Below are 19,202 nucleotides of genomic sequence, written 5' to 3'. Positions count from 1 at the left end.
TATCCTTTTTAAAAGTTTGATCTAACATGAAACTTTATTTAAAAGGTTGAATTATAGTAAAGACTTATAAATAAGTTAAAAAATTACCTCTAAATAGATTAATGAATCTAAACTAATATAACATTTTAAACAAATTAACAAAACTATAACACCCAAATTTTACATTAAAAATTAATGCCCTTAATTACACTTTTACTTCAAACATACAACAAAATTACTAAACTTTCAAAATATATGTTTAAATCATTATGTACCATATTTGATTAATTGACGTGACTTCTTTTTTATGAATATACTTTAAGATTATTGAGCATTTATAATGTATGATTGCTTAAATGAATTATGTGTCTTAAATGTGTAAACTCTATAATATCACAAATTTAAAAAATTTACATAAATACTCTAATGCTAAAGTTGGTAGAGTGATTAACTTGAACTACATTAAATTTTATAATTAAAAAATGATTCTTTAATATATAAGAATGAATTAAGGAATTGTTGTTTATATAAACAATTCACTTAAGCAACACATTACCAAGTCATATGATCCAATGATAAAAACTTATTAAGCAGCTTTTTTTTAATTTTGATCAACTCATGAAACCCCATGCCAGAGATGCTCTAAGTGCTTGATGGCTCTGAAATTTAAATAAGACGAGACATTTTTATTACTCCCTCCGTCCGAAAGTAATTGTCACCCTATATTATTTTATACAAACCAATAAAAAATAAATAAATGAAAAAAATGATATTTTTATAAAATTAATCTTATATCATCATTAATTTTTTTACGTTTTGCAATTCATCATTAATATATAAAAGATACAAGTAAAAAAACGTAATTAATATCATTTTAAAATTAAAATAACAATTATTTTAAAATATTTTTTTTCTTACACAACAATTATAATAGAACGGAAGGAGTAATATTTTAACAAAAATTTAAATTAAATTTAGAAATCATATTTCACATTTTCTAACTTTGAGAAAAAAAAACACGAGTTGGAGAAATCAGATTCTTCTTTCTATCTTTTTTTTTTTTTTATAAAGAAAATACTATTAGTGCATATATAAATCATAGATGTTAATAATTGATTACAAGCAATGTGGAGTGGGAATTAAGTGTGAAATTATATTGGTACGTGGAGTGAGAAGTGTGAAATTATATTCATTTATTGAAAGATGATTGAGATTATGGTAAAATATATGTTCATATTCAATAATTAATGAAATTATTAAAATCTTAAAAAGGTTAAATTTCCAATCAATGATTATGGACCTGTTTATTTAAACTTATTTTTTTAAAAGAAAAACAATTTTTTTAATAAAATAAGCTATTTTATGTTTTTTTTATGTGTTTGTCTAAACTATTTTTTCTCAAAAAAACATTTTTCTACTTTTTTTAAGAAATAAATTCTATTTGATTCTTAAAAAAATACCTTTTTAAAAAGTACTTTTTTAAATTGTTTTTTAGTTTAAACAAAAATCCTATAACTCTAAAATTCATTCTCATTTATAAGAGCAAATGTTCAAAATAGTCATTTTCTAGTTCTTACAATAAACCATCACAAGTTATCAAAAAAGAAAAGGAAAAAAAAAAAAAAAAAAGAGAGCCATCAGAATTTCATAACGGAGTCCATCCCCTTTCTGTGTATTAGGAAACAAATACAAAGCTGTAGCATCCATAACACATGTTCAGAAATATAATTAAGGATTTTGGGAGGATATATAAAAACATGGTGTCAGAAAAACCGGACTAGCTTCTCTTTTTTATCTCGAATAAATATTTGAGTTCCATGTGACACCTTCTGTCATCATCTTCAAACTGTAACACAGCAACCAAATAGGAACAAGTTTATCCATCTCTAAGGATCAATTGCACAAATTATACGGAGTAAACCACAATATTCTTTCTAATAACTTGACAACTTGAGCAACTAATGGAAACTCTTCACATTTTCAAACATTTGGATTTCAATTTTGTAATAGCCTATAGCAGATTGAAATATGGTGATTGTAAAATACATAATGAAAATTAAACAATCAATCCTTTTAGGTGTGCTTGGTTGAGCATGTGGAAAGTGCAAAGAAGGAAGGACATGGAAGAATTTAAAGGTAGTATGTTGTACTTTTTCACTTCGTGCCTCTGTTGTACTCTTAACAAATGTAAAATGGACCTAGTGCGCCCTAACATCGATACTAAACTTCTTGGCTGGTCTTAATGTATTTCTTATGAGGATAAAACTCAGTCTCTATGCTGTAATGACCTCACAGTAATAGTGAAAATAGCAGAATTGAAAATTATTGGATCCCATATATTAAGTGGTTGTTTGGTTGTTTTACTTTAGAGTGGAATTGTGTGGGTCCCACATTTTCATACACTACTTTAATTCAAATATTTCTTCTCAATTTCATTCTCTTCCACTCAACCAAACCAGAGTTTTGAGCAGAAGGTAGGAGTTTTCAGATGCACATTGAACAGAATTCCTAAAATTAAAGGAATGAACAGAATTGCGGATGTTCTGACAATGTTAAACAAGTTTCAGATCATACATATCTGTATAAAACTTCACAACATCAACAATACTTGATAAAATTTTATTACCGAAGCTATCCAACAAAGCAGGGAGTGAGCATATATTGTCTTCCAGATTGAAAATCCACTTTGAATAAATTAAGAAAAGCCACCACATATATTAAAATTATGGGCAAAGCATCCAGTTGGAAAATGTATTTTTTACTTTCCCATACCTTAAGTTTGGCTGAGTAAACACCCCTTGCAAGTGCACCGGAAGGAGTGGTGTCCTCCTTCAAGGCGTATACATATGGCTCCTTTTGAGGAGCAAAAGCACCCAACATTCCTTTGCTCTGATCAACTGAGAAAACCCAAGAATAAAATCAAATTATTATGTAATACATTAAAAAAGACACCATTACCATTTGCCCAATTTCTTACAATATATGTCAATAAATAAATGCAGTAATTCAACTTAATTGTCATATGCAATTATGTTATCACTTTTGTTGGAAAGCTGCCTTAATTGCGGTGACCCCTTAGTTGCGCCCTCTTTGAAGATTGCCTTAATTGTAGTCTTGTGGTGGTGATTTAGTCTCACATCAACTAGAGATATGACTAAAGTAATGTATATAAGTGGAACACAACCCTCCCCATTCAAGCCGGCTTTGTAGGATTCAAACTCACATTTTAAGAATTTATATGCAATACCATCCACACCACATAAAATTTCTTATTCAAGAAAACCAAATGTTGTTTGACAACTAATAAGCATTAAACATAGTTTGAGACCTTTTCTTGGGGTTAACCCAGTGTTTTAATATAAAGTTCTGTGCTACTAAAACTGAATTAAAATTCAACTCCTAGAAGGGAGAAAGCCCTACCAGATAGCATTTACTATTCTCCATCTCCAGGCTAGCTGCCATGTGGTGCTCCCCTTGTCTCCCATTATGGGGTTAATAAAGCATAAAAACAGAACGAGAAAGGACCTTAATGATCACTAAAAAGGCAATCTTTTAGACCAAACCCAGACTTGAAGGATGTTATATGGATAGATTAAATACTTAGCACTATTATCAACTGATTCTCAAGCATACCAAAACCTTGAAGCATGGATACTCTTCCTGTTTGAGGTGTTAGACAAATTTTTGAAATTGAAACCTACAAAACACATGTCAGACACTCCTCACTTGGTGTCCAATTAAAAGATTATATTTTATTAGCTTGGACACCAAGTAGACACCTTTATATGGGTTGGATGTCGGCTTAAAATTGTGTTTATGTGTGGTGCATGTGTCAGAGTGTCCATGCCAAAGTTTGTGGTTTAAGGGGGGTGCACCCTGGTGTCATATTTTGAACATTAGTTAAGTTGGAGTGTTGGTGGACATCATTCAATTAAGGCTCTAGACTCAAAAAACTCGTGAGCTTATTCTCTAAAAGTTAATATTGCATTGGGAACTGTTTGTATTGCCCTATAAAGGTCAGGAGCAAGGTTTAAACTGAGTCATAGAACAAAATATTACGAGTTTCAAACCTTTGGTTTTTAATAGTGAATATCATAAAGCTACATATTCTAAATTATCTAGCAAACAGAAACAGAGAAAAGTATTAATAGTGTACCTTGAAGCCCTCCTTTCCACACAGTGTTGGAGTATGTCAAGCCAGACACAATGTTGTGCAGAACACTAAATTTTAGCTTAAGCTGATAGCGAGACCCCTCCCTGAGAGTAAATAGAGTACAGCCATTGCGATTTTCATCCACAGGTAGAGGAGTGACAATTTCACCAAAATCCTCAGAGAGAATTCCTATGGAGTGAAATTTCACTTCAGGATCCAATTGACCTGTAGAAGGAAAGAACTTGAATAGAAGCAAGCAAAAAGTTCTACAAAGCATAAAAATGGATAGTAAAGAAAAACAAACCATCTATATCACTTTCCAAGCAACCCAACAGCTTCTCTTTCCATCTCCTTAGGCTTTCGTCCTCCTACACAGCATAATTAACCTCAAAATCAGAAAGAAAAAAATACTAGTAAAATGTAAAAATAGGTATTCTGTAGGACCTGTAGGTACATAAGTAGAAATCATTTTATTAACCAATGATGCCATTATCCTATGAGATATAACCCTCGGATATCATATGCAGTATTTAAAAAAAATAAAAATTCAATACATTGTGAACAATTTAGCCCTGGTTTCCTGAAAAGGACATAATCACAAAAACTTAGTTCAAGAGAGGTTTCTTAACAAACCCCATTCAAAAACCAGAAAAAAATTCAATCTTCCCACTACCCTATATCATACACCATCAAAGAAGTTCGGGAAAAAAAAAAGGGGGTGAGGATCATAAAAACCTTGTCCCGTTCGATCTGTTCCTTGAGAGAAAGAAGAGGCCCAGGAACAAAAAAACCATTTTTGCTATCTTCAATGGCTCCTTCTTCCTCCTCCTCCTCCTCCTCCTCCTCTTCTTTATCATCATCACTCGCTTTTTCAGTCATTTCAAGTTTCCTTCCATCAATCCCAGATGAAGGCCCCGCTTCTTCATGTGCTCTCTTCCCATTACCGCCACTCTCCATCTCTTGAGTTCTTCTTCTGTTATGTTATCTGTTTGTTTGTGTGTGGAATTTTGGCACAGTATTCAAAGAGACAGATAGAGTGAGACACAGCAGAGCAGTAGTAGTGGGAGTGGCACATAACATCACCCTGTTTGAGTGTTTTGTCTTTCTCACTTGCAAGTGTTGACTGACACAAGCAATTTAGGGTGCATATGTCGGTTTCAGTTTCAGCATTTTCATTCACACTTGACCCCACTCTGTCGGCTCTCTCCTTTGGATTTTGAATGTTCCCAGCGAGTTCCACCAATTGCTCCAATTTTTACGCACTTTTCGCCGCTAGTAACGTTAGAGTATTTATAATTTTCTCTCTTCGCTTCAGATTCTTCTTGTCTTTTCCTTAAATTACATAAAAAAATGTTGTCAAAATATTATTTGGTGATAGAATTACTCTTTTGCAATTTGGGACCTTCCACAACATTTTAATTTTCAACTATTGAAAGCTATAGTGACACACTTTTCCGCATGTAATGGATTAAAAAGAAAAAAAAAAAGATTAATACTAGTAACATTCAAAATTGTAATTTCCATTAACTCAAAAAGTGATTTATGAAGGTTTATCAATAGTATCAGATTCTTTTGCTTTAAAAACTATTTGAATGTAACACAATTTGTCTTTCAAAAAAGCAGGATGTTTGATTTTAAAGAATATAGAATATGATATTGTAATTTGAACCTATCTCTGATAATAGAAAAATAATTTATACAAATAAAAAAGTAGATAAGGAACATTTTCTTTTTGTTTTTGGCTTAACATATTTAATTATTAAAATATGTGAGATTAAATATTTTAATGAGTTAGAACAAAAATTAAAAAGAACATAACTGATTATTTTGTAATCCTATCTATTTATCGTGTGAAATTAGGATGATAATTCTATAGAGAACTTTAACAAAAATGAATAGATTTATAATAATTGTAATTTTTTTATTGTGCCCTTATTACACACTTCGGTTGAATCTGGTACTCGACACTCGACAGTGTAAGACAGAATATTAATAATAGATATGCTGGACTGGATCATGAACAATTTTTTACAATATTTTTTTTTCTTTCAAAATCAAAAGTGGAGAGTCTAATCCGACAGTAGCACGTCCTCCCCTGTTCTTTTACAGTTTTTATGAGTAGTTTGGATATATATCACCTTTAGGTACCATTCGGTATCCGTAGAGTGAAAATAAATGAAAATGAGATGAAAGTTTTAAATTTAAATTTCATCTTATTTTACTGTTCATTTTTTTCGCTCTCTTTCTCCACAAATGAACCAAGTTTTATTTGGATGCATTCCATCGTGTTTAATGTTAATTTCATTTAAATATTTTTCGAAGACGGTGCTCACTGCTCAACCTTGAGCGACAACTGAGAGAGGACAAAAAAAGCAGCAGCTCACAGTTACAAACAAGAAAAACCAAACATGAAGCATGCTTTTCTTATTGAACAATGAGTGTAAGTAACACATTCGCTAACAATTTAGGTGGATCCTACTAATTTGTGAATAAGACCCACCAAATAGAAAACGAAACTCACCGGACCTTTACCTAACAGGAGATAGTGCGTCACAAAGAGTGTTAGGGAAAGTGTTATATATATATATATCATCATCATCATCATCAGATTAAATGACAAAAATGCTTGCAGAGTCAGTCATCTGAAAGGTTCAACTGGTGCCGATTCTTCAAGAAAGTTTGCTGTCTCAAAACAGTCTGCAGCTTCTAGAATTGTACCCTCATCCTTGTTAAAAATGCCAAGATTATACCAAGCAGAAGCATTAAATCTGTCATGCCGTAGTGCATCCATCAGAAAGCTTCTGATAGCAGGATTTGATTGATTACTGCACCGTCTAAGAACCACAGCAGTAGAGATCAAGCTAGGAACATGTCCGGGATCAATGCTCAAAGCATCGCGAAAAGCTTTTATAGCCTCTTTGTAAAGGCCCTTTGCTTCGTACATTGTACCTGTGAAATCATCGAAAAAGTCCTTTATATGCAAATGTGAAAGTTAACTAAATATAAAACTTTACTGCATATGGTAAAATGAAACAGATACAAGCATGAGCAACGCAACCAAAGCCCACTAAAAGTTTTCTGTAAGATATGTAAAAAGGGCTCCAAAGCCTTCCTTAAATGACCTACTAAACTCTATTCTCACACCCATCAGAACATATGTACACTCACTGTTTGTCTGATTAATGATTATAAGCAAAGGTTTATCAATATAAAAAATCTTCCATCTTCATGAATTTCAATAGTGAAAACATGAAAGAAAGTAAAAATTCCTAACGAAACTATTTTATCGAGGATCTCCCTGATTCAGACTGGAAGTGAACATAATGAGAATACAGATAGGCCAGAACTTATAACTAATTTCATCTTTGATCAAACAGTTCACTCTAGTATCCAATAACATCACCTAAATTATGACCAAATATTAACAATTAGCAATTCAACCAGAATAACTTCATGCTTTATTAATTTTTATTATTTAAAGCACCACTGAGCATGCATGCTTTAAAGATGCTACTAGGTGTACATCTGCAACTTTTGCCGAGGGAATACTTTTTGAATTATGTTATAGTTGTGAAATAAGCATAGGTTAGTTTGTAAAATTTGGAGTACGATAGACCTATGTAATTGTTTTATAAGACATACTTTGCTTCACAGCCAAGCTTTGTGATGTTTTGGCACCTCTCTGCATCTAACTTATTACATAGCTAGCTGTAAACAAAGGATACTATTAAGAATCCAGACAATATCTGCCAGTTGTTTCCATGTGATTATAATCAATTATTGTCCTTTACAAAAATCATAAAACTCAAAGATAAACCATATTAATTACCTATTGCATGACATCTAGAAGCAGAGTATAGTTTGATGGCTTTAGATTTCGAAAGACACACCTCTGCATCATGCCACCGTGACAGACTTATGTACACATAAGCAAGATCATGCCATATTTCCACTTCCATGTTCCTAGCATGATCTATGTAGTCCTGTTACAAAAAGTGTGAGAAAAAGGGGGTAAGCAGAAAAACAAGCAATGTCTCCTCCGTATTATAAATCAATCAGCATTAAAACCAACAAACCTTATACAGCTTCTTCTTTGAACCAAAAGTTTTTCTCTGAACTAGGAGAATAGCAAGAAGCTGAGTATAGGTTTCAATGGCACTCTTCAATTGGCCCTGTGCAATTTGTAGTTTAGCTTTTGTTCGCAGTAACTCTCCTTGATCCCATATTCCAGTCTGGTTCAAAGCTTCATCGACAATAGATTCAGCATCCAAAAACTGTTTTTGAGCTGATAATATCCGGGCTAACAATAACCACCCTTTAATATTAGACCCAGCTTCCAAGTTTAGAAAGCATTTTGCATAATGAAGTGCAACATCCAACTTCCTTTGCTCTGCACATTCTAAGCTCAAGTAGTATATTACAGGGGGATTCCTCATTCTGGTCACTTTGCTTGCAGTTTCCAGAGAATGAAGTGCCTCAGATTGTTTCTCAACCCTCTCAGAATTAGAAATAGCAATTTTTGAGTGTGCTGAAAGTGAAACACCAAGTAAGCAACTGGAAAGACTTTCCAACTGATCACATCTTCCATCCAAGTTCTCAAGCACCTTGCAAGCTAAGCTTGCCCCATCTTTTGCAAGATCAGGGTTCATGCTACAAATCTTAGAAGCCATTAACAAAGAAGGAACATGTTTTGGGTCCTCTCTACTACTCAGCAATTTCCTAAGAAGATTCAGTGCTACCAAGTCATTACCTGCACCATAATAACAAAGAGATAAGGCATGGTATCTTTCTCTTCGATTGATAGTCCCAGGGAGTAATTCTTCCCATTGATGGGCTAAAGCTGTCAAATCCCCTGAAACAGATAGAGCAAACGAAAGGTGGTCCAAAATTGACGGATCCCATTCAATTTTATTTAGAGATATTTTTCTCAGCAAAATCATTAAAAGAAGAATAGCCTCTTCTAAGTTGTTTCTGGGTACAAACGAGCTGTCCATATGGGAACGAAGATTTGAAAGGATTGCTTCCCCTCCACTATATAGAAGAAAAACAACAAATTCTTTCTGAATCTTTGCTATGGTTTTTGCATCAAGATTCCGTCGGTGAAGGAGTGCACGACGGTAAGACAAAATAACATCACGGGGAGAATCAGCAAGTTTCCACAATTCTGGAAGTAGCTCAACTACCTTACTCAAAGTCTCCTGCAATTTACCCTCATCACCGAAGTTTTGAGGCAAGCCTTCAGGTAAAGAAGACTCAACTATGTCCAGAATAACTTTACAAGTTTGGGCAGCTTCTGCAAGAAGGATTAAAAATATATGTTAGACAACATTTTATATCCCTATGTAAATCCTAAGTTTTAAAATTTCCCTTAAAGAGAAGAATGGGTAAAGCTGTCCCTTCAAAAGAAATTTTAAAACTTGGGTCAACATTCAAACCTCTTCTATCTTCCTATGTAAAACCCAAGTTTCAACATTCAAGCTTCTGGGGTGTTTGACAAAAAGTATAAAAATACTCATGTGACAATCAAAGCAGAAAATCCTAAGTCAGGGGTATACAAAAAAATGATGCTTTTTCTATTTGAAGTAAAAGCAGAAGTAGAAAAATTGTTTGAAGTCAATTTTTTTGTGTATTTGACAAAGACCAAACAAACATTCCATTCAAACATGAATGGCAGATTATTTAATACAATTATTAACTCAAGGGACAGATCAATGGGGTGTGCAGGGTGAAAAAATATGTCAAGTTAATCTGAAAAGCTACTGTAAGCCCCATTGCGAAGGGAAGAAATTCCAGAGGAACACTTTGCATAGCAGTGCATGACAACAATAAAACATGCACATTAACTCCCATAGTTAACGCGAAGAAATATAGCAATGTCATGTCATCGTGCATAATTGCAAATCAAAAGGAAAATATGCATGAAAAGCCTCAGGTTCCTTGAAGTTAAAGAACAAAGTGCAATTCTATGAATCAACAAGCAGTGAGGGTACCTTTAAACCTCCCCAGAACCTGCAAACATTTTGCTTTTAGGAAAATTGCTTCCAACAGTAATCCAGCCGTGTATATGGACATCGGAGGAGTAGCATAATAATGGTAATGTTTCTTACGGTGTTCTCTGCTTTTGGCAAGGGAAATTTTCATCTTGGAAGTCACAGCACTTATATTTATCCTCTCATAAACATGTAAAGCAGCTTCTATATTTCCTTCCTGATATTCATCTTTTCCTAACAAAGCTCTTGCTTCCTGCAGATTTCAGTCATGTAGCAGATTGCATCAAGTCAAAATCTCCAATAATTAGATTATCAAACAACTACACACGTCAGCCATGATCTGAAAGTAACCATGGCCCTGTTAGCGAGAAATTATTAGGTGGTCTTGGTCCCAAGTAATCTCCATTTGTCACACAATTGAGTGTTATTAATTCTTTCTCGTAAATTGAAAAACTTGCATATATGTCACACATGATTCTTATGCTGAGACCATTGGTACTTGATGGTCCAAGACTACCTAATAATTTTTCCCTGATGGCACACACATGATAAGAAGAACCAATCCGTTGAATAACCAATAGTTGAATTGACACTCAGAGCTCTCAACTATCCACAAATAAAAGTGAATGGAGATATAAGGTGATTTAGATGGTTAAGGGAGAAGGGAAGCTCACCGGTTCGATCCCCTCTATTTACAAAACTAACATTTGCCAATAAAAAAACAAAAACAAATAACCTAACAAAAAATCAAATGGCATTTAAAGTAACTATTCAGTGTATCATCGAAATGGACAAGACAAAGGATTTTGAAAGAAACCAACCTCATTGTCCATGATGTCCATGATGCCACTCTCACGCAAGGACAATTCGGCTTCATCCATGTTCCCAGAACCCGACCCCATCATCTCAATTTCTCCGTCGGGGCCAGAACGCCCACTTGCCGTTGAAGAATAGAATTCCCTGATTGCAAGAGAATCAGAAGAAGGAACCGTTTCATCTTCTCCCTTCAACGGCTCCCTCAGGCACATGCACTTCATCATCGTCTGCAATCTCCTCCCCTGCCTAGCCCTACTCCCCATGATGCCGCCTTAATAACCTCTCCTCCGAAACAACAACACTGTCACACATTTAATTCAAAAAAACCATAATCACCACCACCGTCTCCTAACTCCAATTCCAATTAATTCACACCGAATTTTCTGATTTCGTAACCGATACAGTTTGGTTAGTTTCCTATTTTGCTAGGTCCAATTCGATTGGGTTTTAAAATGAAACTAATTAAAAAAATCCTGATAAGGCTAGATTAGACCGCGATGTTATTGGAATTAATTAAATCAACCAAAACAATTAAAATAAAAGAAATAACGTCACAAAATTGAAATTCACACACAATTCCTCAATAAATCATAAAAAAATCACGATAATTATAACAAGAAAATAATCCTACATAGATTTATCGGTGAATTTTCTGCTGAGGAAACAAGTAAAGAATGAGATGAAAAAGAAATAAAGAAGAAAAGAGAGAATAATGAATTGCCTTGTGAGTTAGAGAAAGAAAAAAAGCAGAGAGTTGAGGAATGGCTGGGGACAGGAACAGTAACCGCCATTGCAGAGTGTTTTCTACGATCGAAGGAACATTTGAATGCTCTGAGTCAACAAAAGCATTGAAGCTTCTTTCTCCTCTTTAGCTTTTCCTTTTTATTTTATTGACATGAAAAACTCGGAAACTGCGAGTGGTGTTTGCGTTGGCAATGGGAGAGATTAGAGAAAGTGGGAAGCGTATGCGAGAAGGCACGAATTTCACATATAGTTCGAGTTCAAGGGGAACGGAATCGCATGTGAAAAGTTCGTTTTGTTTTATGGTGGGTCCCACGCTTTTATAAACTACGGAGGCGCCAAGATGGTTGCTTGCCACGTGGCGCCAGTGTTATTGCTGTGTTCGCTGGCAGTGGAACCGCCCTTAATTAGAGTGTTCCAAGGACTAATTCTGACCAATTTTGATCAATTTTATAACTTAATTTGATTTGATTGATTTGGTATTTTTTTCATAATTTTTTTAAATTTAATTCAACTCAATTCAATCATGAATCATGGGTTATGATTAGGTCAGCAGATTACTAATTTAAATTTAATTTTTTTTAGAATTATTATTTATTTCATCCAAATATCAAATATAATTAATGTAATATTATCAAATGTTTGATAATAATAAAATTGATTCATTTAATATGATCAATATAATATTTTAAAATAGACTAATACAATTTAAAATAAAATATTTTTTAACGAAATTTTATTATAATAGTTTGAATTACAACTATTTCTTATAAAAAAAATTTACAATAAGTTTTTATACAACCAATTTTATTAAAACAAATGAACAAAATATCATCTATTAATACTATAAACATGAGAGAGAAAATACATATGAAAAAAAGTGAAACAATATATCTAAGAATAATACTTTAAAAAGTTTAACACCCAAATAGTTACAATTGTAACACTTGAAGTCCTAATATTAATCGTATTTAGCGTCAAACCAAACAACTTTACAACTTTTGATCGGTCCAATTTTGATGAAATTTATAAATCTAAACACATGACTTAACTCGTACATTAACAGTTTTGATTGGTTTGATTCGATTTCGATCCAAATATATAAATGGTTTAACCTAAATTATTCATATTAATTTTAATCAATTCAGATTCAGAAGTAACCTCTATCGATAAACATCTTTACCATTAACTATACTTTATCCTTTCTTTAACACCTAACCACCTTCTCTAGTTAATTGAGGTGACAGAGGAAAGAGAGATTTTGATGTTAAATTTTTTATAAAAATTAACTAGTGTGTTAGAACATTGGTCAAAAGAATAGAATTAAAACAATTTTTTTATTGAAATATATATAATTTATTTTATATTTTTTTATGATTCTAATAATAAATATTTTTTCTTTTAATATTTTCGTCTTTTCTCATCCACAATGACAATTTATGTGATTGATTTATTTTGTTTTAATATGATAAAATTAGTGAATATTTTTTAACTCATCTTTATATTGTTAAATAATATAAAGTTGATTGTATAAGCATAAAATATTTTTATACGATATTACTCCGTTTTATTTGTTTGACTTACAAATAAACTTCCTTTTTAGTATTTGTAGATTATAGGTGCGGTTATTTATATGATGTACGGTCTGTAAAATAACATAGCCCTATCGAGTATATTCCTAGTTTGTGGTTGAAGTTTTTCCCTTATTAGCAGCACCCAAGATGCAGAATCAATTATTGATCCTTTTACCGTAGTAGTAGTTGCAGCCCTATTAAGCATTTTACCTTGCTTCTATGCTTCTGATTTAGATCTCACTTTATACCTCCAACACAAAATAATTAGGATTAAGGAATATGGTAATTGGTAGTCACTAGTAGTACATGATTTAATGAAAAAATTACTCCCTGGTCTTGGATTAACAACCTCTTTATAGGTTGATTGAGGTTCACAAATTCAAATTGAACCAGAGTTGGATCATAGCTATGATTACAAGTTTGGTTCTGATTTGAAGGTTACCTCTAGTATTCTTGGTTCTACTGTTGACTTTGGTTCTGATTAAAAGCTTGTCCTTACTTTGCTCCCTCGGGCTTTATTTTGTGATTGGTTCTGATAATATCCTCTTGCTTTGCAAGTTATATGCCACAAGTCTCTTGGTACAATTCTTACTATTATGTTCAAAATAGTGGCACTACAGATCTACTGCATGTGTTTATTTTTCACTTTCCAACACAACTCCACGTGATTAGAACAAAAGACTGAATTCGCGTTTAATGGAGCTTCAAACTGAAAAACAAACAAACAAAACATACATCTAATTGTTGTGTGTATCCCCCTCGGAGCTTGGCTATATTTGGTTCTCCATTACGTTCCCTCCTTTTCAATTTTTAGTCCATCAATTCATTGTTCGAAAACTGGTTGAAGTATAGGCTTATCATTAGTTGTTGTCCATTTATCTTGACCATTCATAGGGGCAATAGTTTGGCCATAACATAATTCATATGTCTCTCTATGGTAGAGCCTATGTATATACCTCTCTAGAATTTCATGCTCCTAAGTAATGATAGCCACAACATGCCTACAAAAAAAACTCACTTGATTGCAAGAAGTTTCATGAACATGAACGACAAATAAGGTTTATAATGAACTTATCAACTCATCATATGTGTCACCTTAAACTTTAATTTACCAACCCAAGTGGGTTTGTAACGATATGTTAGTGGAATTCTTGGTAGGGTGCCAAGGACTAAGTGTGGTCTTTAGGTCAACATGGACTAGTATAAAAATTAAAAACTGTGTTAATTTTTATTTCTATCCCTTAATCTCCTTTCAAGTCGCTTAATCGATCTAATGTATTATAACATTTTTTCTACTTAACCTTTTTCATATAAAAACTATGGATCATCGTCCTGAATAAAATGAAACAAGTTTTTGAAAAGGATTTGGGAGTAAGCCCATCACAATGGAATAACTCGGGCCATAAGCAACTATCTCACCCAAAGATTCCGGGCCTTACTTTCTGCACGGCCATGGCTGCTCCCTGCACTTCCCAATTTTCAGGATATCCCTAAACTACCCTTTTATTGTTTTTTATTCCAAAACAAATATTTCCGAAGCATATAAACATAGTTATGGAAGATCTTTTCCATAAATATGTAACATGTGTTCCGGAATTCAATTCTTTTAACACTTTATTTTCGGAACATGTATTCTGAAAGAATATATTAACACAGTTATGGATGATCTTTTCTAGAAATATATAAGTTGTGTTTCGGAGTGGTTGTTCGAGAATTATATTTTGTTAACACCCCCATTTTTGGAATTGGTATTCTGGAAGCATATAAACACAATTATGGAAAAGCTTTTCTGGAATTATGTAGCATGTGTTCTGGAATTATATTTTCTAATACTCCATTTCCAGAACACGTATTCTGGAAGAATATAAACACATTTATGGAAATGATTTTCAAAAGTATGTAGTGTGTATTCTGGAATGGTCATTCTGGATTAGTATTTTTTTTAACACCCTCATTTTCAGAATAGGTATTAAGGAAGCTTATACACACAGTTATGGAAAAGACATTCCGAAAGTATGAAGTATGTGTTCCATAATGCTCATTCCAGAATAGTAGTTTTTTAACAATCTCGTTTCTAAAATAGGTATCGTAAAAGCATATAACACGGTTATGGAGAATGTTTTCCATAAGTATGTAGCAGGGGTTCTAGAATTGTCATTCTGGAGTAGTATTTTTAAAAAACTCCCATTTTCTGAAACTGGTATTCTGGAATCATATTAGCACACTTATGGAAAAATGTTTATGGAAATATGTAATATGTTATGACACTAATATAGTCATTAATGATCATTTTTGTCCACACAGGTATTAGGGCATGCAGGAAGCACAAAGGGACGTGCAGGAAGTAGCGACCCAAGATTCCAAGCCAGTTGCATAACAGTTTAGACATAATAACATTAGAAGATCCAAAAAAAAATAGCATATTGCTATTTGCACTACCCATGTGGTGCCTTTTGTGATATTCCCAAAATACCCCTCAGCAAGAACCAAACAAAAACATGTTTTCATTTTGTAAACACGGGTGAGAAAACACAATTAACAACATAATCATGATTTTATTGTACAAATATGTAACGGAATTACAATTTTATTGTTAATTTTATAAATTAAAAAAAATTACACATGTCTCTCTTAAAATTTAAGAAAATTACACATATCTTTCATGAGGTTTAAGAAAATTAGATATATCTCCTCTAAGATTTAAGGAAATTACACACTTCTTTCTTTTATTTTTAAAACTTACACAAACCCCTATATATTGTCTAAATATTTGAGAATAACAAATCATACATTATCTATTTTTTATTTTCACATATTACTTTTTGACTTATAACAAAATTCAAAGTATATGTTATTTTAAAAAATGTCAGATTTTAGTTTTTTACACTAATTTTAGTTTGATTTATATCAGTTTTAGATCAGTTCGTTACCGATTTCCAATAATCCTTTAAAAGTACCATTTAAAAAAAAAAAATACCAAACCGGTCACTAGACTAATTTTATGCAAATCGATTCTTCTGGTCCAGTTTTTAAAATAATATTAAATCGAAAATACAAAAATTATGCAGTACACTTTTTTAAGTAATTTAAAATATATAATAAAATATATTTGATATTATTAATTAATACTCTAGCAAAACCCCAAATGATAAATAATTTTTTTAGTAAATACTTTTACATTTTTTTAATGTGTGCAATGTAATTAATTACTCAAATTTACCTCAATACTTATTTTTAATTTTTATTTCAATTTAATTATTATATTTTTCTTATTTAGATTTATTAGATTCACTTCCAATCACATGGGAAAAAAATTTCCTTTCAATTAAAATAATAAATCTTTCTCTTTTTCTCATTTATTAAATAGATTCCTTTCCTGTAATATTTTTTCATGCAAAAAAATAATTTCTCCTTTTTGAAAAAAAATAATATTTAAATACCATAATTTTATTCATGAATTTTTCATTCCTCTAATATTTTTCCTCCAAAAAAAATAATTTTTCCTATTTCTGAAAAACAAATCAAAATAATATTCAAATTCCATAAATATATTCATGGATTTTTTTTTATTTGCTATAATATTTTCCCTAAAAGAATAACATCAGCGTATCGCTAACTTAAAGAATTTTCATATTATAAAAAAAAACGTAAACATTTTTCATATTATAAAAAAACGTAAGCATTTTTCATTTCCTGGCGTGAGCATAATTATTCCACTAACATAGTTTCAATATAAAAAAAAAATTTGATTCCAAAAAAAAAAAACAATATAAACTTTATAGTTAGGAAACTAATATAGTTTCAAGACATATTTCAAAAACTTAATCTAAAACTTGAAAAAAAAAACAGGATTTAAATTGTGGTATTTTGGGGTTGTTTGGCTGTTGTATGGTCATAACTTTCTATGTCAGGGGAATAGGCATTGATACCCATGTGAAATGAATGCTTATGTTAGGTGTTTGGTGATGTTAGTTTTTTTTAGGAAAAATATTGTAGTAAATGAAAAATTCATGAATATAATTATGGTAGTTTTTTTAAGAAAAGAGAAGTTACTTTTTGGATGGAAAATGTTAATGGAAATGAATGTATTTAATAAATGAGAGAGATTTATTATTTTGATTGAAAGTGAATCTAATAAATCTAAATAAGAAAAAGATAATAATTAAATTGATTTTTTTTTGTTATGTAAGTGAAAACAGAAACGAACAAAACCGAGTAAGGAAAACTAATCTCTTGGGAAAACATACTCAAAGAGTTTGCCTCTGAAGCACCAAACTTAGCCAGGGCATCGATACTTTGATTTTCCTCCCGCAACGTATGTTGCATGATACACGACCAGTCTTTACTCAACCATCTCTTCATCTTCACTCTTCAGCAACTCCTTCCCATAATAGTTAAATTGAATGAATCATTATAAATAAGTTTTAATCTAAATTAGGTAAAATTGAGTAATTAATTTCTTTTATTGCGAGAAATGTTACACACAATTGAAAAATCCATATTTTTTATAAGCATGAGTCAGATATTTAATCTATGATCATATGTTTAAAAGATAAAATTATTTATCAATTATGTCATATCATATTAGTTGTTTAATAATAATGATTGTGTAAGAAAAAAATTATCCATAATTGTTATTTTAATTTTTTTAATATAATATTAATTATTTTTTTCACTTATACTTTTTATAATATTAATGATATAGATAATAAACTAAAAATGAGTAAATAATGATAAGATCACTTTTGTAAAATTAATATTTTCTTTTATTTATTTATTAATATTTCTTGATAAGTGGAAGATAATTTGTACCATAATTACAATGGAACATCAATATTTTTTTAATGCAAAATTGTTTTCTTAACCATTGTAAAATTCCTTAGCATCTGTCATAATTTCTCGCAATCTAATTTGTCTGTTTCATTCACGGCACTTGGCGGATTCTTCACCACTTTTTAATTAATTAAACGCATTTACAAACGTGGTCAAGACACAAGGCTGCTCTTTTGGATTTCACTAATAAATTATAATAATTATATAATAAAATCAGTAAAGAAATGCACACACCTTAACAAAATAATAATAACAATAATAATAAATTTCATTGAGAGTAAAACATTTATAAAAAAGAAAAAAGAAAAAAGGGAATCCATGAATCAAAGTATTAAAAGTCACATGGCACTGGATACATCATACATCAGCCTGAGATATAAACAAGCGGTTGCATGCATGGATGCCCACATGGCATACGCAAAAGCAAACCCACTAATTAATGAGTTCTTTAGAAAAAAAGAAAAAAAAAATTCAGATTTCATTTTCTTTGCCACTACCATTAGTCTATCTGCAATCGAAGTCAATACGATGGTACTTGTTAGGAATCTATAATTATTAGACACCTTTTATTGGGGTAGTTATTAGGAAATGTTGATGACATTTAATCAATCATAACTAGGCATGGCACCCGCGAGGGAAAGGGACGGGGTGGAGGTGAGAGTACTTTATTGCTTCGTCCCCAAGCCTTATCTTGCTCCTTGTCCTCACTTTCTGTAGGATATTTTTTGTTTCGTTCTCGTACTCTGACTTTTCACGGGAACTCGTGGTATCCCATTTTGTATTAAAAAATTATAAAAAAAATAATTTTTTTTTGTTTTATTTCAATTTTTCAACAATAATAAATTTAATATTTAATTTTAAGTTTAAAATATGACTAAAAATACCAAAATAAATCAATAATAATAATAAAATTACACAAACATAAAAACATTTAAAAAATATCAAAGTACATGTTAATCCTCTCCGCAACTCGGGATTAGTTTTAGTATCACATTTTTTTAATATGAAGATTCTATTTTGTTAATATAAAGTAACATTTATCAAAAATTATAAATTTATGTGTAGAGTGTATTAAATGATGAGTGTAACTTATGTAAATTTGTAATTTCTCTCATG

At 31.5% G+C, this 19,202-nt stretch overlaps 2 protein-coding genes across 6 annotated transcripts; both read right to left on the bottom strand.

Annotated features, from left to right (window-relative positions):
* Positions 1–1,622: 1,622 nt before the first annotated feature.
* On the bottom strand, positions 1,623–5,388 carry LOC100810029 (rho GDP-dissociation inhibitor 1). Its single transcript, XM_003554249.5, has 5 exons — positions 4,868–5,388; positions 4,437–4,500; positions 4,136–4,357; positions 2,752–2,876; positions 1,623–1,825 (listed from the first exon to the last, which is right to left on the bottom strand). The coding sequence occupies exons 1-5, from the start codon at positions 5,087–5,089 to the stop codon at positions 1,757–1,759; spliced, it is 702 nt and encodes a 233-aa protein (XP_003554297.1). The 5' UTR covers positions 5,090–5,388; the 3' UTR covers positions 1,623–1,756.
* Positions 5,389–6,530: 1,142 nt separating this feature from the next.
* On the bottom strand, positions 6,531–11,971 carry LOC100809498 (protein NPGR2). 5 transcript variants are annotated; one of them, XM_014772140.2, is made up of 7 exons: positions 11,660–11,945; positions 10,944–11,239; positions 10,123–10,375; positions 8,209–9,425; positions 7,962–8,115; positions 7,775–7,840; positions 6,872–7,081 (listed from the first exon to the last, which is right to left on the bottom strand). In XM_014772140.2, exons 2-6 carry the CDS (start codon positions 11,199–11,201, stop codon positions 7,821–7,823), a joined length of 1,902 nt encoding a protein of 633 aa, XP_014627626.1. In that variant the 5' UTR covers positions 11,202–11,239; positions 11,660–11,945; the 3' UTR covers positions 6,872–7,081; positions 7,775–7,820. The 5 variants fall into 5 exon arrangements, with proteins under 5 accessions (XP_006604502.1, XP_014627627.1, XP_040868533.1 ...); XM_006604439.4 differs by lacking the exon at positions 7,775–7,840 and having other exon boundaries at positions 6,531–7,081; positions 11,660–11,971; XM_014772141.3 differs by lacking the exon at positions 7,775–7,840 and having other exon boundaries at positions 6,531–7,081; positions 8,023–8,115; positions 11,660–11,944.
* Positions 11,972–19,202: the final 7,231 nt, after the last annotated feature.

This window comes from Glycine max, chromosome 19, assembly GCF_000004515.6.
Source record: "Glycine max cultivar Williams 82 chromosome 19, Glycine_max_v4.0, whole genome shotgun sequence".
Taxonomy (NCBI): domain Eukaryota; kingdom Viridiplantae; phylum Streptophyta; class Magnoliopsida; order Fabales; family Fabaceae; genus Glycine; species Glycine max.
Note: the sequence above shows the minus strand (reverse complement) of the source record. Positions and strands in the feature narration are given on the sequence as shown.

Coding starts and splice junctions, on each gene's coding strand:
- LOC100810029 (XM_003554249.5), bottom strand. CDS start 5,089: ATGGAGAGTGGCGGTAATGGGAAGAGAGCACATGAAGAAGCGGGGCCT. Junction 4,358..4,436: donor CTTGGAAAGTGATATAGATG/GTTTGTTTTTCT, acceptor TTCCTTCTACAG/GTCAATTGGATCCTGAAGTG. Junction 2,877..4,135: donor GTGGAAAGGAGGGCTTCAAG/GTACACTATTAA, acceptor GGGTTTTCTCAG/TTGATCAGAGCAAAGGAATG.
- LOC100809498 (XM_006604439.4), bottom strand. CDS start 11,201: ATGGGGAGTAGGGCTAGGCAGGGGAGGAGATTGCAGACGATGATGAAG. Junction 10,376..10,943: donor TGGACATCATGGACAATGAG/GTTGGTTTCTTT, acceptor TGAAATCTGCAG/GAAGCAAGAGCTTTGTTAGG. Junction 8,116..8,208: donor CAAAGAAGAAGCTGTATAAG/GTTTGTTGGTTT, acceptor TTTTTGTAACAG/GACTACATAGATCATGCTAG.